Genomic DNA, 27,895 nt, shown 5'->3' with positions numbered 1-27,895 from the left:
ACTCAAATGCCTGAGCAGAGTTCCATAGGTGACTCCTACTGTGACGTCACAAGAAGTCGTGACGCGCGTTGGCCATTTGACACTCCTACTGTGACGTCACAACAAGTAGTGACGCGCGTTGGCCATTTGCCACTCCTACTGTGACGTCACAAGTAGTGACGCGCGTTGGCCATTTGCCAAGGGATTTTTTCGAATGTTTTTTTTCGAATGAAACTCGCAAAGATAACTGCTGTTGTTTTGACAGAAAATGTATATCTTTATAAACTTATATGTAAGGGATAATCCACGGCTAGCTGTGCATTCATTTTCCCCCAAAATTAATCAAAAGTGCCCCTCTCAAACAAATATCAGTAATAATATTGTAATAAATATGTTTGTTCGATTTTCAGGAGATTTTAACTCTCCTGCCAAGCTGTTGTCGAAAATAAGATCTTGTTCTTAAGTGACTTGCCTGGATAAATAAAGGTTAATTAATTGCAATTTATATGCTACAGTTTTTTGAGTCCAGGAGGAACACATAAAAACTAAAAACTGAGCTAAAAACAGAGCGCGCTGTCAAAGCACGTTAAGACGCTGCTCCGCCAATCTCCAGCAGGGGGCGTTCAGTATTAGAAAATAGACAGCTCTGTTTTCAGCACGCCGTTTAAGACGCATGCACTTAAACGGCGTGCTGAAAACAGAGCTGTTTTTGACCAGGTAAAATCAGTGTTTTCTTACAATACTAATGAGAATTTTTAATTAAAGTATATTACAAACTTTTAATTTAGACCCTAAAGAATCATATTAGCTTGTACAAAAATGGTATTATATGACCCCTTTAAAAAGCATTGGACTACCTGCAAAAAATAAAAATAAATAAAAAATACTCAAAAGAGTTTAAAATTCAGTTTATTCTGTGGAATCAAAACTGATATTGAGAATTGTGAAACCATGATACTGTTACTGTGAAGTAAAATTGAGATTTTGGTCATATCGCCCATCCATATTCTTTGCTAGATAGCAGAAAAGGTTCCCACAGTTTTACATACATTATGATTTTTTTAATAGTGTTCACCACAAGTAATAGACTACATTGTAACCAGAAATAAGTAGCCTATATAAATGGCTGCTATTTTGCATGCGTTTATTTGTAATTGCCAGAAAGAAAGAAAGAAAGAAAGAAAGAAAGAAAGAAAGAAAGAAAGAAAGAGAGGGCAGAGATGAGGTTAGGAATGAAAAGTCAGTAGGCCTATGTAGTTTCTTCATTCACAGTGACAATTTCACATGTATTTTGTGTATTTTCAAAATACAAAATACTGTATTTGTATTTAAATACATTTTTTTCACACAGTATTTTGTATTTGTATTTAAATACATTTTTTCACACAGTATTTTGTATTTGTATTTTAAATACATTTCCATGTATTTATGCCCATCTCTTGTGGCGGAAACATGAGACTCCTCGTACAGTTTGAATTTCTATGGAAGCTAATCTAATTCAGTATGCAGAACTTTTCATATTATCATAATTCGTGTTTAATTCACACACACACACAAAAATTGGGGCATTTTCCAAAACAAAATATAATTTTGACATTTTGAAAAAATAGCCTACCTAAAAATCCTTTCTGACATTAAAGTACATGCAGTCAAACGACATAACACAAATTACACAATCTGTAACACACACTCATAACACACTGGTTTCCTGGTTTTAAGGGGTCTTTCCATTGACATAATGATTTCTATACTGTGCAAAACGTATATTCTATCCCCTTACACTAACCCTACCCCTAAACCTACCCATCACAAAAAACTTTCTGAATCTTTTCATTTTCAAAACTTAATTTAGTATGATTAAGCTGTTTTCCTCATGAGGACCAAAAATAAAAAAGTCAAAATTTCCTGGTATTACTCCTTCTGGGGACATTTGTTAACACACACACACACGCACGCACGCACACAGTGGTTCAGTCGCGTCGCGTCTCGCGTGCAGTCAAGGTGAGCTGCCTGCGTCACCTCACAGCTGTACTGAAGCGCTCAGACACGTTGAAGAGCTGAACACTGAACAGGACCTGCCGCTGGAAAACTATCTATTTTACGAGCTACATATTGTCTGTTCGTTGGAATATCTACACAAAAACAATGCTTTAGAATGAATCCACTGTTGAACATGAGGTTTACGAAGCCGTCTCTGTTCCGTGAATTGGGAATCGTCTGTCTTGTGCTGATAAGTGCGGTGTGGTGCTCCGTTTCTGAGAGGAAAGGTGAGTGAAGTTTTAACTTTAACTGACACTAACGAACGTCTCAGATTGATTTATTTGTCCTTATCTACACAAACATGACGTCTTTTAAAACATATGAGAAGAAAATAAAATATACGTTACATCATTTTAGTCAAGTGTGTCCACACTTTTGACTTTTAATGTAAACAAAGATAGATATATATTATGTAAAATATAATAATATAACAATTATATTGTTTCATAGATCAATAGTTCATCTACAAATATGAATATGTATAAAATATGATAAAAATATAATAATTTGAAAAGCATTAGATGAGATTAGAGAGATGAGATAGATAGACAGACATTATGTAATATATAATAATTACAATTATATGACGTTTCATAGATCCATAGTTCATGTACAAATATGAGTATAAAATATGATTAAAATCTAATGATCTGAAAAGCATTAGTTATAAGATCAGAGAGCTGAGGTGACATTATTAATCATCTGTACAACACAAACGGAAGGATTGTCTTTAACCCCAACAAGTGACCCCATGACAAGGAGTCTTTCATGTTGCTAAAAGTGTAATGAAGGTAATTACATCTGAAATATATTTAAAAATACTTGATGAACTTTTGAGACGGGTGGCCACAGGATGAGGGCCAAGAGTTCAACACCAGCAGATGGTATCGCTAGACAGCTGCCCCACTGAGTGGGGTCTGGGCCCTCTGTTTGTGGTCCAGTCTCTACCCGAACAGACTGTGTTTAACATGCTGTTTGAGGTTTCTTGCCAGTTGAGAAATTAACAGCAGATGGGGGCTACCAACACTGTCCCAGAGCAGACCAGGCAAAAACTGGTTTTGATTCTGTGTTTATAAGTATAAAATGGACAGATCTGGCTCTAAAATTGGCTTATTGGCTTTATTTATTTAAAAAAAAAAATGGATATACACTTATGTCAAACTGTTGTTTGATAAGCAGCACACCTTTCATACACAAAAGAATGGTTGCGTGTTGTCAGGAAATTCTGATCATACCTTCTGCATCATACCTTTTATACGCAGATTTTATCTGCGTTTCTATTAACAGTTTGAAGACAGCAGGGTAAACTGAATAACTGAATGTAGGTTAACAACATTGGATCATTACCATTATGCAGACTTGTGCTACTGTCTGAGGAAAAGCACTGTTCATAAATCTATTTTTATTTTTCTACTTCCTGTTATTACATTTTTTCTTGCATTTCAATATTACAGATAGATACTAACTTCACTCATTTTACTTTTGCCCCATGTCATTCATGGCCTAATGACAAGAATGCTGTTTTAGGAAAAATCAATCAAAGTGTTGAATTAATCACAAGATATAACTATTAATTGGTCGTCTTATTCACAATATTAGCTTAGAAAAGTCACATAATGAAGATACTTTAAAGCAGTATTGCAATTAAATCAGCCTTTCTCACAGATTCACACAGAAAGTGTTGATGCACATTTTATAATGAAAAATATCAAATGAATGTGACAATCCTGCTTTCAAAACAACTTTAGAAAGATAATGAATATTCACACCTTTTGATTGACTATCCCTTTAAAAAAAGTTTCTCCTGTCCCAGCAAAGACTTTCTTCTGAGAAATGCAAACACTGTCACTCTATTAAAACATTGCACTATTTGTTTAAACATCCCGATCAGCCCTATACACAGCAACATTGGCTCCACCAATGGTGTGAGTTTGAGGCGGGACTATCTGTTTTGTGACCAATGGCAGTGTTTGAGAAAACAGTCATTATTTCTTACAAGTCTTTTTGGTTAAATTACACACTTCGCCTTTAATGACCTGTCAGTTTAGGTGTGGAAAGCCTTCTGGCGATGAACCTTTGGTATGCATGTGTCAGCTAACCTGTCAGTCAGTACTGTCTCAGCGGCATCTCATACTTTGTTTCATTCCCACAGCCTATGGCAGAAAAAAACGAGAAAAATGGTTAGAAGGGTTACTGCTTATTGGAATGTAGATACATGTATTTGAAGCGTTAACAGGAATGGAACAGCATCCATTCATGTGAATCATGAATGTGGGTTTGCGTAGGTGTGGATTACTCTCCTAAGATCATTAAGACTTCCTTTTAAATGTACATGCAACAAAGCTAGATATTGTGATAGAGTTACTCTTTCACTATCTGATCTTGCATTTGTGCATGGAGGATTTCATCATGCACAGTCTGTGGCATGCAGAGTCAGGCCCAGAGTTTGACAAATTATGTCACAACATTTATTTGGCAATGTTTTCTGCAGACCATTAGGCCAGAAACATACTCGTCACTAGATATCAGATAACTTTGTTCGAGAACAAATACCTGTAAGATGCATATTTGAACATGTGATGAATAACATAAAACTGGTTCCATTGTAAAACAAAAGGAAGTTTCCTTTAAGGAAAATGTATTCACAGAAAATAATCATGATTCATCTCAATTGTGATTAATATTTTTGTACTTAAAGGGTTAGTTCACCAAAAAATGAGAATACTGTCATCATTTACTCACCCTCAAGTTGTTCCAAACCTGTATGAATTTCTTTCTTCTGCTTAACGTGAAAGATGGTGTTTTGAAGAATGTCGGAAAACAAATAGTTGATATATATAGTTTGTGTTCAGCAGAAGAAAGAAATTCATACAGGTTTGGAGCAACTTGAGGGTGAGTAAATGATGACAGTATTTTCATTTTTGGGTGAACTATCCCTTTAATATTCTCATGTAGTTTGTTTTAAAGGAATGGAAACAAAACAACAATTAGATAGATTCAGAAATATCCAGTCATTATGCATCTGACACATACAGTGTGAGCTGGTATAAATACATGGTATCTAAATACACATCCCTTTCTTAGTCCACACCTATGCGCTAATCACTAAAGATATTCATGTGCTCATATTCTACCCAGTGTTCTGTGCTGTAATTTGGTCTAGACATCACTATTTATTCTAAATCTAATTGTCTTGAAACTCTTAGCAAACTCGTTAATATCCAGGGTCACTATGGCCGCTGTTATTTACTAAAGACTAGAACTCCTGTTCTCCTGCATCACACTCTCTGACCACCAGCTACAAGGGTAAATTGAATGGAAAGTAAAGCAATCAATGGAAATGAACACATAACTGCAATCTATTATTGTTCAAAATGTCAAAATAAGTTTTTGTCATCCATTTAAACCTCATATTTCATTGATCTGCTAAGTGGTATGAAATGTTTCATTGATTCTCGTTTAAAATATCTGGGCAAAATCAATTATAGTCTGTGAGATGCCAGTATATTTAGTCAATAATGTGTGTCTTAGTTAGAGGTTATCTCTGGCCTACGTTATTTGTTTTTAAAAAGAATGAGTGAACACTGTTCAGAAAAGCAGGGAAATTATTTTAGATATTCTTTTTTATATATGAACACATACACAACTGTTTACATTTTTTTTTTTTTTTTAAAGAAAATAATACTTTTATTCAGCAAGGATGCATTAAAAGTCACACTTAAGACTTTTACATTGTTCTATTTTCAATAAATGCTGTTCTTTTGAAATTTCTATTAATCGAATAATCCTGAAAAAATGTATCACAGTTTCCACAAAAATACTGAGCAGCAAATTAGCATATCAGAATGATTTCTGAAGGATCATGTGACATTTAAAACTGGATGATGCTGAAAATTCAGCTTTTCCATCACAAGAATAAATGACGTTTTAAAGTATATCAAAAGAGAAAAGATAAGTTGTTTTAAATTGTAATAATGTTTCACAATATTACTGTTTTTACTGTATTTTTGATCAAATAAATGCAGCCTTGGTGAGCAGAAGAGACTTCTTTCAAAACCAAACCCCAAACTATTGAATGGTAGTGCCTACTGGCCAGTAATGTTTGTTCCTATTTTAAAGATTTGTGTTATTTATAAGACAAGTCCATCGTCAAACTGCAAGAACAGTCGGATTATGTGATGTTATAATTTACAGACCACGATTAACCAAGGCCATAGCCTTGAGGATTTACGCAAGCGTGTTTATTTTGAAAACAGCAGCCAATGAAGATCAAGCTTAAATCATGAGACTTGTTGAGGAGAGGTGTGGTGTTACTTTTCTGAGCATTCAAATTAGCATTTTTTTGCCTGCGAAAAATAGAAACTGGCCATTCATTTACACAACAAAGGCGTTTTGGGGGCCTGCAAACTATTGAAAGCGAGTTTTGCAAGTTTTTGAAACCAATACCGTTATCATCTGAGTGTAAACTAGAAAAACGCGAATTTGTGAAACCGGTGACATCATGCGCATGCGAATTACGTGTTCAGTCTATAGGCATGTAGTGTTCCTTTACAAAGTGACGTCACCAACTACTGGCCTGGCATGGATAATACAGCATTTTTACTAGTTTTTGCGGATAGGTGTGAACGGGGATCGTTTTGACAACGTTGTCGTATGTATTCAAAAATTAAAATTTAAAAAACACAAAGGAAAAACGTTTCCATCGTTGTCGTGTAAAAGTACCAGAAGTTACAAAGTTACCTATAGTCAGTAGAATGTCTTTTGGGAAGCATCAAAATAAAGTGTTAGCATATATTAAGCAGACAGTCTACTAATACTCTAATGACTGCTAGTTACATGTAGTTGCAAAGTTACTTATAGTTAGTAGAATGTCTAAAGTGGACTATCTAAATAAAGTGTTTACTTACATTTCATTAATTTGTGTCCTCTTCATCAAAATATTTTAATATACTAAAATGCCGGTCTCATGTTGTTTACCAAATGCAGTGGTCATGCCATGTTTTTACTCATGCAGTCAGCAAATTGCCCCATAGACAAAGAGCTGAATTCATCCAATGGTTGAATTTTGATGGATAGGTCACAAATAGACAATATGTTACTTATTTGATTTAGACAGACGGTTGTTTGTATAAAAAGCACACAGCCATGGAGTGAGACGTCTTTGTTTCACTCTGTAAATTGTATTTACTACAATTCAGTTAGAAGGTATTTTATCCACATGTCTCTCATTTAGGGTGACAACAGTGAACGGTCACGCACTATTGCACGGTAAAGAAAAACAGAAGATGTAAGAAGCACAATCATGTGAAACTGCTACTCAAATTTATGACCATTTATATTTATACATTAATTTTGTACTGTAAATACCACTATTATGATTATGTCATTGCATCAGATCTTGTGTCTTTAAATCGGTAAAACACAAGCGTGAAGCTGTAGCCTCAACTTGGGGAAAATGTTTTTCTGAAGATTTTTTTGAAGATTAAAAATAACTTTTGTCGTCGCTAACTTCAGATCAATCATTTGAAAAACATTAAATTTCCCATTATGAGGCTTATACATATTTTATATATAAAATTCAAGATATGTGAAAATTTGGGTTTCCAGGCTAAATATGTGAATATTTCCAATAAAAGCAGAGTACATGTACCAACACAGAAATAAGATTTCCCTTTAGGTGTATTCCTGGAAAGACTTTCAGATGGAAAACAGGATGTGTCATGACAAATGCTGTTGACTTTTTGTGCTCATATGGATCGATACTTTTTGCAACAGTGCAAACTTACTCTACAAACAGTTGATCCAGTTGTCTGCCCACAATCAAACTTAGTCATCGAAAGGACATCCAGATACACTGACATCTGTCAGAAAACAAGGTTACAGTGCATTTAGGTTGTAGCCCAAACTATAAACAAAATAACTAAATATAAGCTTGGTGACTACCACTCACTGACACAAAAATCTGGTAGATTCTGACCAAGAAATGATTGCATTATGCATTGTACCTGAGGGGGAAAAAAAGAAGAGAATATAAAGACATTAAATGTTTTTTTTAATCAAGTTAATACTTTCAACGTGATTTAAGTGTGCTATATATCGGAAGCATCAGATTTTACTTTTGTGAAACAGTAGCAGCATCTATTTAATAACCGTGGTTTCAAAAGGTAACAAAGGAAATACATCATCTCAATGTTTTACCTTAAAACTAGTTACATGGTATAGTCATCCAAAGTCCTGTCATCCAAAGCATATACAATTATAAACAGTGAGAAAATGAGGCATAAGAAAAAGAAAAATAGAGCAAAGAAAGCCGTAGGTAATAAAGTAAGGATGGGAAAGCTTGGGAACAACTGCATGGCCTTGTAAAAATAAATGATATGCGTTGACAGCCTTGAGATGATCCCAGGTTATCTCATAATTAATCTATCATCATTATTTCTACCCTGTGCATCCCTGTACTTAAGTAGATAAGCCATGCGTGAGAAGTCTTTGATGAATAGAAAGTACAAAAGAACAGCATTCATTTGAAATAGAAATCTTTTAACTTTATAAATGTGCTTACTGTAAATTCTATGCATCCATGCTCATTTAAAGTATTAGTTTCTTTTAAAAAAATCTTACTTAACCTAAACTTTTTAACAGTACTAGCGTACATTTTGTGGCTAAAATATGAAAGGCGGTTTTGTTTCCTTCAGGAAATGACAGGTTGATTAATTACTTTGCATTACTGAACTTCTCAAGTATTGTGTTTCTTTGCACTGATGGAGTCTTGATAACTCTTGTGCATGCTTTGCATCAGTTGCAAAAGATAAAACCCTTGCGTTGTAAAGCACATTGGTCACCTTCTGCAGTTTCAATGGTGCTATATAAATAAACCAAACTTGAAACTTGAGTTTATAATCATCAGAATGTTGTTCCTGATGGTTTGATGTGACGTAATGAGGGAGTTAAGATGTTCCTTCATACACATTTTTTTTCAAGGAGCAACCTGTTCAGTCACATCCCTTGGTTCGGGCTCAAGCCTGAGGCACTGCTGCTAAACAGCCGCCCGTAGAAAACAGCTGCACGTTTTGCAATCGGTTAACGATCTCACATTTTAGGGGCTTGTGAAGGGATCGTTAAGGGCTAAAACCTAAATCTACTTCATGCCTGACCTTAATCTTTAGTTGAAATCTACCCTAGAGCAGATATCTGGATGCTCTAGGGCCTGATCCTTTCTTTGTTTTTTGACAACTAACTAATGCCACAACACTGATGAATTTAGGCAAGCTGGATTTTCAGAAAGTAATTTATGCAAGAGCTGCATGCCTGAGTTGAAGATGTTTGTTGGTCCTGAACATCTCACAAAACAGGACTATGTTGGACTATGTCCACAGACTATGTTGTCAAAGTGTTGACTGATGTCAAAAATGCTAATTTTGCAAAAGTGGAAATACCCTTCATATGCGCCATCATATAAGGAAGAATAAAAACAAAAACACCATGTTTGCTTTCATTATAATATTATTTGTACAGCTTCATTGTTATTTTGTGAACAAGCTTTCAACAATCTCAGTCTTAAGACAGAATGAACCTGTAGTCAAATATTCAACCCCATTTCAAAGTGACTTTTTACTACGCTAGCTCTGTTCCAAAACCCAGTGAGCTGCCTGTCTGTCTACTGTCTACATAGGCAGATGTCTTCAAAGACCACATTGAAACAGACCCTCGTGGATGATTAAATTGGAACACACTATTGGCGGTGACTCAAAAATAACACTCCTTGAGCATGTGAGACTGGACTTACTATTGATTCCAATAGAGTTTCACATTTGCATGTTATCAAACTGACTAAAACATATATACAAGGTCTGAGGTTTGGGGTCTGTACATTTAAAAAAAAAAGAAAAAAGAAATGAATACTTTTACTCAGCATCGATGCCTTAATTGATCAAACGTGACTGTAAAGACTTTTACATTGTTACAAAAGATTTCTATTTAAAGAAATGATGTTTTTTTTAAACTAAATAAATAAATCAAATAAATGCCGTTTTTTCTTAAGCACTAAATCAGCATATTATAATGATTTTTGAAGGATCATGTGACACTGACAACTAGATTAATGATGAAAATGCTGAAAATTCAAATTTGCAATCACAGAAATAAATTACATTTTAAAATGTATTTAATATAGAAAAAAATGTTATTTTAAATTTTAATAATAGTTCTCAATATTACTGTTTTTGATCAAATAAATGCAGCCTTGGTGAGCAAAAACATTTAAAAAATCTTGCAGACCCCAAACTTTTGAATGTTAATTTCTGCATGTGCTAATGCATTTTTTATATATATTTAATAAGTTGTACAAATAAACATTGTAAAATAATTATAAAACAGATTTACCTCTATGCTCTTGCAAATTGTTTAAGAACAATACAGTTTACATTTTGCTTTAAAAATATGTGTAGTGGCTTCTGCCATTATGGTTCTTTATACATGACATCATGATAGTCAAATCAGAGATTTGATCAAATTCCAAGTTGTTATTAGCGGAACGACAAAGAAGTGAACGGAAACACATAATTGTGTCATGACGTGAATGCATTATCAGAACATAACATAATTATGCGGCTACTTTTTGGAACAGCCTTCCTAGAAGCATGCCTCAGATGACGTCAAGTGCTATACAGGTAGGATTCACGCTAGTTTTGGAACAGAGCCAGTGTCTAAAACAAATCTACCAAAATCTGAGCATTATTATTAGTCCCCTGGCCTCACTTTAGAAACTTTATCAATCCCTGAGGGAAAATAGATGATAATTGAGTTGTTACCGGCACTAACTGGGAATACAATCCATGTCTCTTGCATTTGGCAGGCAAGAATTTAACCGGATCTTATGTTGAGCAACACTTGTGTGCAGTATTTGAGTCTCACCCTTTGAGAACCACATTCTTGATCACGGAGTTCCCACCCATTGAATTTGCTCTTCTTCTGGAGATGAGACACCTAACGATGACTGCAGGAATTCAACACCTATATGACATGAGAAAGACAGCAGAGACAAAACAAACACTTGTTTTCCACTATGATGCACAATGAGTTTTGGAAAGTACCATATTTTCATAAATAGAAGATTACACAATGTAAAAATGTAAAAACTTTTAAGTTAAGAAAACCCTAAACAAGTGATCATTGAAATGTCTAGGTTTAGTGTGTTAGTTGAGCTCATGTTACTGTGAACAATGACAAGGGCGCTAAAGTGGAACAGCTTTAGGCCGTGTCTTAAAGGTATAGTTCACCAACAAATTAAGAATCACCCTCATGTCTGTTCAAACTTGTATGACTATCTTTCTGTGGAACACAAAAAAAGATATTTTGACACATGGAATAGTCTCAGGGCTGCCAACTCTCACGCATTGAGCGTGAGACTCACGCAATTGACACTTTTCACACACTCTCACGCCACACATCCATTTTCTCACGCACAGAAAAATTGCGGAGCAAAGAGGTAACCTACTTTTAATATTAAACTAATTCTCAGCTCTTAGATTCCGTCAATTTTATTACGAAATTCAGACAAAAATACGTTTGGCGCTTGTAAATGTGACGTGACAGATCGCTGAGCGCCTCAGTTCAAGTGCACGTGAACCGATCATCTGTTACTTTTTTATTTAAAGATGCAGTACAACTTACCGAAAGTATACATGATATCGACCAATTAGTGTTTTTCAACCACGGAAAGAGGTCAATATAACAGCAGGAGAACAATTATGTTACATAACGTTACATTTACCTCAGGAAAGCCATTTAATGACCATAGCATGTTAACTGAATAGAAAAAATAGCTAGAGAGGAGATTTTGCTGAGCACTATATTACATATTTATTATATTTTTACTTATGTCATTAAATAATTGTTATTATAACAAAAACTGCATTATATTTAATTTAATTTGTTATTTTTAACCTTTAATAATACCAGCAGATTGGGCCCTCTATGTTTACAGCATTAGGTGAGATTTTTTTGTTTTAATAAAATTTAAAATAAACATGTATCCAAATTAGTCAATATTGAATAAAAATCGGAATCAAATCACAAGAATGGAATTGAAATCTTGAAAAAATGTTCAAAGCAATAATAAAAACTGTCCCCTACCAGTATGTAAACATTGTAACATGTTGTCACTAAACTTCATAAAATTCTATTTAGTTACCAAATGTTTTGACAATCACAATTACCCCCCCCCCCCCTTCATATATCCCTGAAAGTGGATATATGAAGGATCATATCTGAATCAACATGCAGCAATGCAAACTTTTCTATACTGTAATCATTATGTCCACAACTTGTAATCATTATTTCAATGAGCACACTGTTTCTGCCTAAAAAATGAATACATGGTGTAAACTGTGTGATTTGTATATGCACTGTACATTTCTGAAATACATTACTTGGACACACTCACATCTGATAGCAGATCACTCTTGTAATTTAGACACATGCATTTTCTGCAAAGCTGCTTTGAAACGATATGCATTGTGAAAAGCCCTATACAAATACAATTGAATTGAAATGATTGAAGGATTACAATTTTTTTGCTCATTTTGTGTATTTTCTGTCATATCACCTTCACTACCTGAGTATTGATTGATTTCACCTCTGCTTTATTCTCCAGTATGTCAGGGAACCAATAATAAGCTGACTCAGCTGGCACAGCCAGACGACCACTACAGGGCCATGGTGCGGATGTATAGTAACTGCACAATAGTGCTGGAGAACCTGGAGATAACCAACATTCAGGAGTACCAAGACCTTTCTTTTCTCATGGTGAGTGACATCATGTGCCGGTATAATAAAATAGCAACCTAAATATACAATTATGAGACTAGATCATTGATTACTAATTGGTTATAGACTGCTAATTGGTTAAAAGAACAAGGCTGCTTTTTTATGTTAAATAAGATCTAATTATTGATTAAAAGGGTCCCCAAGTGAAAAACCAAACAAATGCCAACTTACTGATATAAATATTATAATTAAACTTTATTTGGAGTACTTCTTTATTGCACAATGCACATTTCTTAATTTTAAGCCTAAAATGTGTTAAATATCACTATTAGTAATGATCACTGATCTCACCTCAATTGTAGTCTTGAGTTATCTTACGGGAATGAACACGTCACAATATTCCTCATTTAAATAATTCCTGCTTAAGGCATATTAAAAATAAAGGGACGAGGCCTGGTTGGGTTAGGTCAGGGATAGGCAACTCCGGTCCTGGAGGGCCACTGTCCTGCAGAGTTTAGCTTCAACCCTAATTAAACACACCTGAACAAGGCAATCAGTGTTTTCAGGATTACTAGATAGATACAGACAGGTGAGTGTTTATCAGGGCTGAAGCTAAACTCTGCAGGACAGTGGCCCTCCAGGACCGGAGTTGCCTATCCCTGGGTTAGGTAGTAGTGTGTTGAAACTCACAGTTATGGTAAGAGGTGTGACATTACCAAAACACACTTGAATCGGTTGGCCAATCACAACACACTGGTCCAGCTAACCAATCAGAGCAAACTTTGCTTTTTGGAAGGAGGGGCTTCATAGAGAACGGAAATAAACAGGGCTGCGTTTCCCAAAAGCATCATAAAACCTAAGTTCATCGAAGAACAATTTCCACCAATGCTCTCTACGATCGACTTAAGGTGATGATACACAGGGCAACTTTTTGAGCAATGTTGCTGGGCAATGTTGCTGTCAACGGGCAACCAGATGAGACACAGGGCCCACGACCGATCTAAATTATCCAGATAGAAATGTATTGCCCATTTTCAATGGGAAAGTGCCCAAGCAACAATCGCTCTGCAAGATTGCCCAGCAACATTGCTCAAAAAGTTGCCCTGTGTATCATCACCTTTAGGCTTACGATGCTTTTGGGAAACGCAGCCCAGAGCGTTACTGACAGACTGGGAAGAGAGGTGCTGCAATAATGTAAAATATGTGGAAAAATAATGTTTTAGAAAAATCAATCTTGAAAACCCATTCTAGTAGACCCCAAAACCAAATCAAGGCTTTGAAAAAGGGCATTATAGGTTTCCTTACAGTCTGAAGGTAGAACAAACAAATCCGAGACTTTTTAAATGGGATTTAGGGGGTCTGACTACAATATTCTATCTGTTTCATACCCACAGAGCATTGAAGAAGTTGGTGGCTACGTTCTAATAGGAATAAACTACGTGGATGTGATACCATTGGGAAACCTACGCCTCATTCGAGGACATTCTCTCTTTGATGGCAAGTACGCCCTTGCTGTGGTGGCAAACTTCCACAGGAATGAGTCTTTAGAGAACAGCAGCATCAACGGCCTCAGAGAGCTGCGCATGAGCAGCCTCACAGGTAGAAGCACATTTTATTTACTATTTTAGCAGATGCTTTTATCCGAATTGACTTACAGTACAAATGAAAAGCACATTTACGCATCGATAAGCACCACAATGTGTTGTAAACAGCATGCAACACATAGGCTCGTTGCTGTTTCTGCCCTAGAGCTGTATATGAAGTTACATTTTCTGTTTACAGAGAACCGTTTTTTTCTCTTTATCTGGCAGAAATTCTTAAAGGCGGGGTTAAAATATCTCACAATCCTTTGCTTTGCAATGTGGATACCATACAGTGGTTGGACATTGTGCAGGACGACAGTGATGTCAATGTATCGGGAGGGACTAACCCTCAGTGTAAGTATTTAACGTTTTAAAAACAGAAACAAATATATACTGTATGTATGTGTATATATATATATATATATATATATATATATATATATATATATATATACACATATATATTCAAAAGTTGGGTGGGTTCCTTAAGTTTTTTGAAAATGAATACTTTTATTTAGCAAGGATGCATTTAATAAATCAGTTAAGACATTTGTAATGTTACAAAAGATGTAACAAATAAATGCTGTTTTTTTTTTTGTTGGGATATTTCTATTCATCAAAGAATCCTGAAAGACCATCACAATTTCCACAAAGATATTGAGCAGTACAACTATTTTCAACATTGATAATAATAAGAAATGTTTCATGAGCAGCAAATCATGATTTCTGTAAGATCATGTGACACTGAAGACTGGAGTAATGATGCTAAAAATTCAGTTTTGATTACAGGAATAAATCACATTTAAAAAATATTACAATAGAAAACAGTTATTTTAATTTGTAATACTTCAGAATAATTCTGTTTTTACTGTATTTTTGATCCAATAAATGCAGCCTTGGTGAGCATAAAAGACTTGTTAATTTTAAATGTATGTTAAATGTAACAAAATAAAATTCTTCCCTTCAATAAAACACTTTCTTCATTACCTCAGGCATACGATGTGACTCGGCGTGCTTTAATGGATCGTGTTGGGCTCCAGGACCAGAGAACTGCCAGACCTGTAAATTCAATTGTTTATGTAATTCTCCAAAGGCAAATGTGTGAGTGAACAATGTCCTAACTAAGGTTCTTTGGTCTTCTTTGTCAGTGACTCGGTTGAACTGTGCTGAGCAGTGCTCGCGGAGGTGCAGGGGTCCCAAACCCTCCGACTGCTGCAGTGAGCACTGCGCTGCGGGCTGCACTGGACCCCGGGCCACAGACTGCCTGGTGAGTGGTCAAACATCTCTTACTATCATAAAAGATAAAGGTCTAACATTTTAAATGAAGCATGAATATGTTTTTTTGTAAGTTTAACACAAGATACGTGACAAATAAACATACTGGGTGCATATTTACTGGGTGAATCTTATACCTGCTGATTGGGTTAAACCTACAAAGAAAATATGTTTTATACTTTGTTAATATTTAAAATGATTTAAAATATATAAAAAACTTTTGTTGTATGATATAATTGTATTATGTATTTTGTTATTATTATTATATTTACTTATTTAACAGTTGAAATATTTATTTTATTTGTATTATTCTTAATATTTTGGGAATTCACACTTATTTCTGCCAAATTCTAATCATCAATTCTAATCACCAATTGTGCAATAAACTTTTTAATTTCATTTTTAAAATCAATTTACAGTTATTCAGTACCTTGTCATATTTTGGAACATATTTTGTGTATGTAACTGTGTACGGTCTCTTCTTCTGCAGGCCTGCAGAGACTTCCAGGATGACGGGACGTGCAAGGATGCGTGTCCACGTCTAATGCTGTATGACCCCAACAATCACCAACTTGTTCCCAATCCCAACGGGAAGTACAACTTCGGTGCCACCTGTGTGAAGAAGTGCCCCTGTAAGTACGCCTGAGATCATTAAGATCACTTTAACAAGAGGAGATCATTCTTTCCATTAAAACCTTTAGTTTGTAAATATAAGAGCCCCAAAAGTCATGGAGGTATACTGGCTCATTGCTATTGTGTATAACAACCATCAGCATTATCCAGAGGCAAAAAATAACACTAGTCTTTAATCAGTTATGTTTGCAAATATAAGCAAAGACACACCCAGAGGTTATGCACTATGTAAATAAAGAAGTACTGTAAGTTCTCTGAAGTCAAGGTTTATTTAAGGGAAACACTTTAGAAAACAGCTGTAGACCTAAAATGAATTGTGTTGCTATTAATAAATATATATATAATGTATAAATAAAACATATATTGCAAAAGACCACAGCAATCTCACGTGTCTCCTCTGTAATTTTAGAAGAGATGTCAACACCATGTATTCATTCAAAGTTGCGAATTTAACTTCTGTGAAAAATTGGAAAATCGCATACAACATTTGTGAATAAAGAAGCATTTCCATCCCATGTGTTCAAGACAATAATGATCTAAGCTATACTATCCATGTTCATTTTACAGCTCTTACTGTATGCCAATTGTCTAATTTTTTTGTCCGTTTTATTTTGTTTGTTTTATTTAAGTAGGAGCAGTATTGATATTTAACTGAAACATGACTGCAAACTCCTCTCTCTGCTCCAGACAACTTTGTGGTGACTGATCACGATGCCTGCGTTCGAACCTGCAGCAGTAACATGCATGAAGTGGAGCAGAACGGAATAAGGAAGTGCAAACAATGTGACGGCTTGTGCCCAAAAGGTCAGCAACATCATTAATAAATAATAGTGATTTTCTTGTCATTTGTGAATACAGTATTTACATGAAATGTGACATGAGTTGACCCTGTGTGTTTTGCTTTAGTCTGTAATGGTCTCGGAACGGGGGCGCTTGTTAACACCATCGCAGTCAACGCGACCAACATTGATTCATTTATCAACTGCACCAAAATAAATGGGCACATTACAATAATGAAGACGACTTTTCAAGGGTGAGATTTTATGGACTACAGACAAAATCAACCAAACTCTGAATGTATTGCATTAATAAATCTAATGCCTTTTTGAACAAATGTTTTTAAAGGGATGTTTTTACAAATACTCCAAGCATGGACCCTGTGAAACTCGACTATTTCAAAACAGTCAAAGAAATATCAGGTAGACTACACAACTATGTACATATATAAAATATATATATCTTTGTATATTATATATAATGTATACAAATAAGTTTTTTAAATATATATATATGTGTGTGTGTGTATTATGTATGTATATATATAATTTATATAATTCTATATATATATATATATATATATATGTGTGTGTGTGTGTGTGTGTGTGTGTGTGTGTACATGTCTGTGTATATACACACACATATATATATCAAATAATATATACACCCACACACACCCACACCCACACCCACAATCTGAATATGTCTTTGAGGAAAGGTAGATAAAACCTTATTTAGCAATTTAGCAAACTTATTTATTTAATTTTTCTCAGGGTTTCTGTTAATCCAAGACTGGCCTAAACATCTCAAATCCCTCAGTCCCTTTGAGAACCTGGAGATTATCAGAGGAAGAACAAAACAGTGAGTTCAATCATGTCAACTTACAAATAACTCTGCATATCAAACCTGTTTATATCATAAAAATGACACACTTCACCTTTAACCAGTGTTCCTCTCTTTACACCTCCCACAAATGCAGCAACACCGTCAGTTTTGCCGCCATAAACATTACATACCTGGAACATCTCGGCCTGCGTTCGTTGAAGGAGATCAGCGATGGCGACGTGGTGGTCAAAAACAACCGCCATCTCTGTTATGTTGATGGCAGCTACTGGCCAAAGCTGTTCAGATCTGAGAAACAACGCATACGAACTGGAAACAACGCAGCAATGCACACCTGTGGTGCGGGACAGTATTCACATATTTTGTATTTCAATTTTCAACTCATTTGTTGGCAAGCAGTTTTGGGTTCGGTCATGTCAGGTCACAGAATCTCTTGTTTGCTCTTCAGAGCAGCAGAACAATACCTGTGACCGTATGTGTGGAGAGGAAGGCTGCTGGGGTCCGGGGCCGTCCATGTGTGTCTCCTGTCAGCATGTAAGCCGTAGGGAGCGCTGTGTCAGTCACTGCAACCTGCTGGATGGGTAAGTGTCCAACATTTAGCCCATTTAACATCTCTCTAAGGTTTTTTGCACAAATGTTGCTCATTTACAAATTAAATATTGACTATTGATAAGTTGTTTTCTTATGATTAAAAAAAGTAGAAAGTCCATTCATTGCTTAATTTAATTTAATATGCATAATATCAGATATTATGTGATTTGCAATTTGATTTGGGTTTGCATTTTTCTTTGTGGGTTAATAGTGCATTAGTGCTCGCCAACTTTTTCAGCAGCATTGGTTCCGGAAGTATTTTTTCCTTTCTATTTTTCCATTGGGATTTGATAATGTATACTGCTTTGTTAAAGCATTATAAGAACATGAACCGAGACAATTATTATGTACGATTATGTACTTTTCTGCGGTTCATGGCAGTTCCCATTTTCTGCAAGCTCTTTTGGTGCTATTTGCTTGCAGCAACTTTCTGATTGGTGGAATTTTCTGTACTGCATCATGGGTAATATAGTTTTTCACCACAAGTTCAGTTGTTAATCATTATTTAAAAATAAGTTGAAATAATGGCTTCAACAAAAGCATATACCATTGATTTACAATCTCGTAGCTCACAGTATGATGTTTTATTAACAAAGTTCGGGAGAAGCATGTTCAGATACTTAACCAAATGAACACTGGGGGAGCACATTCAATTAATCAATTCAATTAGCGCAATAAGAGGCTTACCTCTGTTCCACAACAGTTTTCCAGCATCCCTCCAACACACCATCTCCTCACTTCTAACTATTCCTGTCCCAACCTGGGATAGGGGGGAAAAACTCTGGGTTCGGGCCAAATTCCGAGCTCAGAGCCCTCCCATCGTCAGCACGGCAAATATTCATAACCTTTACTTTATCTGATTATATGGAACTGTGAACTTGTGAAAGGTCTGTCTTTAAAGGCTTATGAGTTATTGTTAAAAATCTATTTGTATTGTTTTTTGTACTTACCGGAAACCGACTGTTGCACTCTATATGCAATGTTTCTACAGAGACCCCCGAGAGTTCATCTCAGAGAACGTGTGTTTGGAGTGTGACCCTAAATGCAAGATTCTGAACGGGACGTCAAGCTGCTCTGGGCCGGTATGTCATATGTATCTTTCAAAGCCCATATAAACTTTATTATTAATGATGCTTGCTCACACTAGCTAGGGATCTAAACTAGGGATCTAAGCAAACCCCTAACCCTAACTTGATGGTGTAAATAATCAGTGAGTGACACCTAAAATCACACGGCTTGTTGAGGGGAGATGTGCTATTACTTTTCTGATAAGTCAAATTTACAATTTCAGCCTGGCAAAAAAATCTATCATCAAGACTAGGACAATCATCACTCACATTTTCCTCAGAAAATGACCAAATCTTTGTGTAAACTAATAATGGTAAGAGGTCAGACCTATGAAAGGGTTGCAATGTGAATGTTGTTTTCTGTTTCTCTCTTTCTAGGGAGCCGATCAGTGCACTGAATGTGCTCACTTCAAAGATGGGTCGCACTGCGTCGCACAGTGTGCTCAAGGTGTGCTAGGCCTTAATAACCGACTTGTGTGGACGTACCCCGACAAAACCGGACAGTGTCAGCCATGCCATCCTAACTGCACGCAAGGGTAAGAACAAGATAATAAAGATTATAGTTATTTAGTAACAATTATTATTATTATTTTACACAACTGGTATATTATAATTCTTCTAGTGTTTATAATATAATAATTCTGCGTATTAAAAATTATTATTAAGTAAATTGGAATTAAAATATTATTATATGTATTATTTTAATTTTTATATAAATTATTTTTATTGTTATGTTATTTATATTTTGGTTTATGGTTAACAGAATCCAGTTGGTTTAAAGAAGCAGAAATACAATACAATTATGGGGTCACAAAATAAATACTACCACTAATTTTAAAATGTTTATGTTATTATAGGTGCAGTGGACCAGGACTGGAAGGTTGTGAACCAAAAGGGTACAGTAGTTTATGTGTTGTTGTTACTAGACTACATAAACTTCATAAGTCATTAGATAAAATGCTAAATATGTAAAAGTAAGAGTAAAATTTAGTTTTTACCTGTTGAATATCAGAGTTTCACTCAAAAATATGGAAGTAAAATGGGTTGCAAATGCGGTTTCATTTGCTGACTTCATTTTAAATGTGTTTATGAAGGTAAATGATCTGATATGCTCTCTCTAGCTCTCACATGCCTGTAGTGGCGGCTGGCATTGTCGGCGTCATGCTGATGATTATGGTCCTCATCCTTTTCATCTTCGTCATCTTCCGCCGACGACACATCCGACGAAAGAGAACTCTACGGCGCCTCCTTCAGGAGAGAGAGGCAAGCCCCAAAAGTGTACAACAGATTAAACAACTTAATTGAAACCCCAATCTAACCATATTTACATGATTCTGCAGTTGGTGGAACCGTTGACTCCCAGTGGTGAAGCTCCCAACCAGGCTCTCCTTCGCATCCTAAAGGAAACAGAACTGAAGAAAATAAAAGTCCTCGGGTCTGGAGCATTTGGCACAGTCTTTAAGGTACGTTTATGAATAAAAAAACACACTCCAGTAAATTATCAGGCCTAATAAAGCTTTGATGTATTAGATGTGTATCTAAAACATTTAAAGTCAACAGGACATCAAAATGGACCATATTCACACACACACACTATATTTTCTCCTGAATTTCCTGTTCCAGTCAACATGGAAGTTCTAAGAAATATTTCTTAAGTCTTACACCTTTTTCCTCCTAGGGATTGTGGATTCCAGAGGGTGAGGGTGTGAAAATTCCTGTTGCTATCAAAGTTTTGAGAGAGGTCGCATCTCCCAAAGCCAACAAAGAGATCTTGGATGTGGGTATCGTGCCATGTTTACTAATGATTAACAATTGTCCCTAATAACCTTGCATTTAAAACTTGTGTTTTGATGTTTCAGGAGGCATATGTGATGGCCGGTGTGGATCACCCTCACGTGTGTCGTCTGTTGGGAATATGCCTCACGTCCAACGTCCAGCTCATAACCCAGATTATGCCTTTCGGCTGCCTGCTGGATTACGTACGGGAGAATAAGGATAATATCGGCTCGCAAACTCTGTTAAACTGGTGCGTGCAGATCGCCAAGGTGAGTTTAAAGTTGTGTGTGTCCTTCTGTATGTCAGCTGTTTACCCTCAATATACAAAAATATTTCACTGCAATTGTTAATGTAACAACCATTCAATTTAACCAGGATAGAAACATATTTGTGTGAAATACATGTGTGAAATAGTTAAAGTCTAGAAAGTAACTCCAAATAAAAATTCCAAGATGCATAATTCGGTATGCTCTATATATTTACTCTGTATATATATTTGTATTCTAGGCACATTACCGTTACATATACCGTATATATTTTAGAGTGTTTTAAAAGTTTTCAAGTCTCTTATGCTGCACCAATACTGCATTTATTTGATCAAAAATATAGTAAAAACATTAATATTTTGAAATATTATCCCAATTTAAAATAACTATTTGAATATATTTTAAAATATAATTTATTCCTGTGATCAAAGCTGAATTTTCAGCATCATTTCTCCAGTCTTCAGTGTCACATGATCCTTCAGAAATCATTCTAATATGCTGATTTGCTGCTCAGGAAACATTTCTGATTACTATCAATGATGAAAACAGTTGTGCTGCTTAATCATTTTGTAGAAACTGTGATACTTTTTTCAGGATTCTTTGGTGAGTATAAAGTTCAAAAGAACAGCAATTGTGTGAAATAGAATCTCTATTTACATGATAACTTTACCGTCTTTTTTTATCATTTAATGCATCCTTGCTGAATAAAAGTGTTCATTTATTTTAAAAAAATGTTTTACTGACCTCAAACAAAAACAATAGTGTATAAATCTTGCATAAACCTCGTACATATACCAAGTGCATAAATAAATATTTATGTGTTGAAAATTATTTATAAATAAATAAATAAATAAACGAAAAGGTCCTGCGCTCACAACACTCTCATAAATAAATTCCCTGCATTTCCTCTTGAAAACAGCAAACTAGTGATTCTGAAAGTGTCTGGGAATCAGCTGATTGGACGCACACAGCATTGATTGACATCTTTGGAATTTCAAAAACATTTTGACCCTTCTTAACAGGGAATGACCTACTTGGAGGAACGTCACCTGGTCCATCGTGATTTAGCGGCCAGGAATGTGCTGGTGAAGACTCCTAACCATGTGAAGATCACTGATTTTGGCCTGGCCAGACTCCTGGGTTCAGACGAGAAGGAATACCACGCTGATGGAGGGAAAGTAGGTCATGCATGAACAATCCACTGATTCACAGCGGGAAAACAATACCGATTCAAAAAGCATGTAAACTGAAATGCATTTCCATTTGTTGATATTTACAAGAAAGTATTAATTTAGCTGCCTTTGCTAAATGTTTTAGGTGCCTATAAAGTGGATGGCTCTTGAGTCGATTCGTCACTGGACTTACACTCATCAAAGTGATGTTTGGAGTTACGGTACGTGCTTATCTCTACATATTATACAATACGAACTGCATTCATTATTATTTTCAAGTCAGAATTGTGAGATAAAAAGTCACAATTATCTTTTTTTATTCTGTGGCAGAAACAAGCTTCCATAGATCATAGGCAAAATGGTATAAATCAATGCAAAAGTCAACATACAGGGGTTCCACAATTCAAATATTAATGCTAATTCAGTTTTTACCCGATAGCCACTAAAACGGTCGTGTTTTTGGGAACACTTTGCAAATAGCTAATGCATTAGCTATCATGAACTACACTACGTTAAACCTCATGTCCCCCTGAGACAAGAGATTTCTGAATTGTGTGTCTGGAGAAAAACCTCAGATGACGCAGAAACCGTCATTTTGCGTCATCTGAAGCTTTTTTGGCCAGATTCCAGAGACTACAGCCAGTAGTAGGCGCTCGTTCCGCATGTTTTCAACCCGCCCATAGGGGGATCTCACGATAAAACGGCGTCTTTTCAGTTTCGAGTAAACTAGTAGCCTAGTTCTTCCGATACTGCCCTCTGTAACCGGTAGGCGTGGCTTGGGAGTGGCCTTGTAGGGCAGCGAAGCAAGTGCATTCTGGGAGTTGTTGTCTTTCATCCACATGAGCCAAAAATACATTTTCTGGCTTTTCTCAGTCTAGAAGGCACCAACTTCTAAAATAATTTCACATTTCTACTACAAAAATGACCCAAATTTAACACATTCATCTTTCCAGCGGTAAAATATCCTTTTAATATCCAATGCATTAACAAATTCAACTATATTGTAAAGTGTTTATTGATATATTTACCTGTCCTCTTCAGGGGTCACTGTCTGGGAGTTAATGACATTTGGATCCAAACCGTACGATGGAATCCCAGCCAGAGAGATTGCAGATATTCTGGAGAAGGGAGAGCGTTTACCGCAGCCATCCATCTGCACTATAGACGTGTATATGATCATGGTCAAATGTGAGTGCTAATGTTGCAATCATAATTCAGAATGTCATATGGAAGCTATAATGTGGCTATAAATACAAGTATTGAAAAATCCAGTCATAGACATTACAAATATAGGTAACATCTTATTTCGATGGTCCACTTTAGACATTCTACTAACTATAAGTAACTTTGCAACTACATGTTAACTTATTCTACTAACCCTAACAGTCTATTGATACTCTAATGAGAGTCAGTTGACATGTAGTTGCAAAGTTACTTATAGTTAGTATAATGTAGAAAGTGGACTATTGAAATTAACCCTAATATTAACATTTCAGATGAACATGATTTGTATGTAACATAATTGCATAATATGTAACAGCATTTGAAAGTCAGTTGACCTGAAAGAACATACATTTATATCTACATCTAGGTTGGATGATTGACGCTGACAGCAGACCTCCCTTCCGCGAACTTGTGGCAGAGTTTTCAAAAATGGCCCGAGATCCGTCTCGCTACCTTGTCGTTCAGGTAAATTTCACAAAAAGATCTGTGCTTTCCTCCTGGGAATGAAAAATAAAAATAAAATCATATTTAACTGACTATTTTTGCAATTTAATAAAGGCATAAAACGTACAAAAAATAAAAATGCAAGAAAATTATATTAAAATGAAATTTATTTAATAGGTTTTCTACTTTTTATTTAATGTATTGTAATATACAGTAATATACAGTTTCTGAAAAAACAATACATATTTTCTTGACTTTATGATTATTGTATTTTCAATAATTATGATAAATGATTTTTCATAATATTTTGATTTTGCATAAAAGTATTATCATTAACCAATTTTTGACATTTTTTCCCCCCCAATAATTACGATTATTTATTTAAACTGTTATAATTTTGAACTTAATTATAAGTTTAAATATATTAAAATGTATTCAAATTAGAAAGGTTTATTAACCAGTGTTTGCCAATTATTGTTTTGTTTTTTCCAATAATTTATATTTAAAATAAATTTGAACTGAATTTTAAGTTTAAATATAAAAAAAGAAAATTCACATAAGAAACAGTTTTATCATTAACCAGTTTTTGCCAATTATTGTCTCAATAATTATAATTTTTGAAAATGCTTTTGACAATTTTGAGCTTAATTTTAAAAGTTTAAATATATTAAAAATTACTTCACAGAAGAAGCAAAGTTTTATCAATTACCAGTTTTTGCCTTTTTTTTTTTTTCTTAATAATTTATATTTGTATATTTAAAATAATTTTTAACTGAATTTTAAAAGTGTAAATATTTTTTAAAATGATTCACATACGAAGAAAGAAATTAATTCACATAAGAAGATTGATCATTAACCAGTTTTTGTTGCTATTCATTTTCCATTTGACCCAGGGAGATGATCCCACATACCTGCCCAGCCCGACAGATTCCAAGTTCTTCCGGTCGTGGATCAGCACAGAGGATATGGATGGTGTGGTAGATGCAGAGGAATACCTGCTGCCCAACAAAAGATTCTTCAACCAGTCGACACAACCAGTGTCTGAGTATCACAATTCAGTCGTCAGTATCTCTTACACCTGGACTATGCATCATTTTCTATATAAGGCAATTACCCTTCATTAGACATGATGCAAGATGATTCATTCATGTTTTGTATATTGTTTTAAGGACAACTATACGAATGGTGTGATGTTACGCTACATTACGGACCCCACGCATAAAGACCATATGCTGCCAGGTATTATGTTGAATTACTCTTATGCTTGTCATGTTATTTAATAAGCTTTAAAAATGATTTATGAAACCAAAGTTGATAATAGTTGTAGATAAAAGCTGTATTAATTTTATATATATATATATAAAATATATTTTATATATAATATATATATATATATATATACATATTTATTATAGTATTGATTAATATTTTTAATTATATTTTAAGTTTTTATTTCAATATAGTAATTTTGGGCTTGTCATTTTTTTTTATAACTTTAATAAAAAAAATCTCTTAGTAATTTTTTTTACTACAACTTTTCAGTTAATGCCAAGGCAACATTTCTAATTTTCAGCTTAATTCAAATATATTTCCCTTATTTTTATATTTTATACTTTATTTCAGTTACCGACTACAAGTTTTTGTTAACAATAAGAATACTATAGATGGTTACACTCCACGTCAACTTACCAAATATTGTTTATGACAACGTCCCGTTCCAATCTCATAATTTTATTTTTGCCTTTATATGCAATTAATATTGTTGTTTCATCGGCACATTTCATCTTCTCTTTCCCACAGAGTACATGAACCAGGACGTGACTATAGCAAGCAATATGAACAACCCAAACTACGAGGGTCCGGCCCGTAGACAGACAGAAAACGGATATGTAGACACGTACGGCTGTAAACCCGAGGGGCCGGAGTACCTGAACACGTCCTGCTCTACTCTACCACGATCCCCGTGTGCCAGTCTCGATAACCCCGACTACCAGCAGAACTTCCTACCCTCTTCCACCAGCGACGTCCTTTTCCTTCCTGCAACCAAGAACTTACACTACCTGGGACTTAGCAAAGCCATGCAGTCTCACGTACGTTAGATAAACGGGACCAAAACATGAATTGCACTGCCTGAACTTCTAGGAGTCATGTGTTAGTATTGCAGCTAGAGAACATCAGTGAGTCACGTCGCTGTAAGGATGTCCGGAAATGCTTGAAGGCGACTGCCTTCTTCTCGAAAGGAAGAATGTATGAGACATTAAGCTGTGAGTAATGTGTTGAATGTCAAGCTAGAGCACATTTCAGTATTTCTCTAGAATGTGAGTAATTAATGCTTTTGATGAATGTTGCCGTCTGATGTAGCATAACTTAATTTATTGAACCCAAATCAGCTTTTAACACTTCATATTGTTTAACTGTTGTCATTTTTAATGTGATTTAGTAATTAACCCTGGGTAGTATTTGTAAACGCTGGGTTAACATTAAACTAGCTAAATAGCATGGATTGGACAAGTTGAGAATGTGAAAAGCACACGACCGGTTTTAATTGCTGTCAATTAAAGAATATCAACATGAAATGGTGCTCGCAACCCCCATTTTACTTCTGAGATATACACTATCATTCAAAAGTGTGGGGTCAGAACGATTTTTTTAAAGAAATTATTTTTAAGATAATTAAAAACATTAAATTGATCAAATTGATCAGACAGTAAAGACATTTATGATGTTACAAAAGATTTGTAAATGCGTTTTTTTAACATTCATTAAAGAATCTTAAGCAAATGTATCAGTTTCCTCAACAATATTAAGCAGCACAACTGTTTTCAACATTGATAATAACAAGAAATGTTTCTTAATCAGCATATTAGAATGATTTAATGTGATACTGAAGACTGGAGTAATTAGTATATTAAAAATTTAATTTTTTAATATATATATAAATAGAAAAGTTATTTTAAATTGTAATAATATTTCACAATATTACTGTTTTTACTGTATTTTTGATCAGATAAATGCAACCTTGGTGAGCAGAAGAGAAAAAAAAAAATCTAACCGTCCCCAAACTTTTGAATGGTAGTGTAAATCTTGAACAACACGGTATTAAACGAGCAAAAATGTGTGGCAGAAACTCATTATACTGTTATTGATTGTGAAAAATTGGGCGTTACATACCAGAATTGAGTCAGAAGGTTGGAAAGGAGGATCTCTTGATGACTGGAAAGGAAAAGGTTAGTCAGATGTCGGCTGAAAAGTAAAGTTTTTTAGAGGCAGAGCCAATTTGGTCAAATTTTGATGAAATATTACAAAAACAGGCATGTTTTTATTTAGAATAAACTGCACAAATGCTTTGTGCACAATAATGCGAGGAATGAATAGTGTGAATTTGGCCGTCATGTTGACTTCTGAAACAATACAAATATTCATAATTGTTTGAAATATTCAAGCACAGTGTGAAAATC

At 35.0% G+C, this 27,895-nt stretch overlaps 1 protein-coding gene across 1 annotated transcript; it reads left to right on the top strand.

Annotated features, from left to right (window-relative positions):
• The first annotated feature begins 1,951 nt into the window (after positions 1-1,951).
• On the top strand, positions 1,952-27,220 carry LOC311075324 (epidermal growth factor receptor). The gene is made up of 27 exons (XM_084102632.1): positions 1,952-2,246; positions 12,674-12,825; positions 14,181-14,385; positions 14,598-14,723; positions 15,362-15,430; positions 15,518-15,636; positions 16,135-16,276; positions 16,965-17,081; positions 17,184-17,310; positions 17,403-17,476; positions 17,828-17,915; positions 18,034-18,236; positions 18,346-18,478; positions 19,480-19,570; positions 19,934-20,091; positions 20,413-20,451; positions 20,677-20,818; positions 20,896-21,018; positions 21,234-21,332; positions 21,415-21,600; positions 22,620-22,775; positions 22,915-22,990; positions 23,811-23,957; positions 24,361-24,458; positions 25,331-25,498; positions 25,607-25,676; positions 26,238-27,220. The coding sequence occupies exons 1-27, from the start codon at positions 2,135-2,137 to the stop codon at positions 26,534-26,536; spliced, it is 3,519 nt and encodes a 1,172-aa protein (XP_083958758.1). The 5' UTR covers positions 1,952-2,134; the 3' UTR covers positions 26,537-27,220.
• The last annotated feature ends 675 nt before the right edge of the window (positions 27,221-27,895 follow it).

This window comes from Abramis brama, assembly GCF_963993115.1.
Source record: "Abramis brama genome assembly, chromosome: 24".
Classification (NCBI taxonomy): domain Eukaryota; kingdom Metazoa; phylum Chordata; class Actinopteri; order Cypriniformes; family Leuciscidae; genus Abramis; species Abramis brama.
Note: the sequence above shows the minus strand (reverse complement) of the source record. Positions and strands in the feature narration are given on the sequence as shown.

What these genes read in the sequence shown, in the direction of transcription:
- LOC311075324 (XM_084102632.1), top strand. Translation starts at nt 2,135, where the DNA reads ATGAATCCACTGTTGAACATGAGGTTTACGAAGCCGTCTCTGTTCCGT. An exon ending in CCCGGGCCACAGACTGCCTG is followed by an intron (nt 15,637 to 16,134) that starts GTGAGTGGTCAA and finishes CTTCTTCTGCAG; the next exon opens with GCCTGCAGAGACTTCCAGGA. An exon ending in ACCACGCTGATGGAGGGAAA is followed by an intron (nt 22,776 to 22,914) that starts GTAGGTCATGCA and finishes TAAATGTTTTAG; the next exon opens with GTGCCTATAAAGTGGATGGC.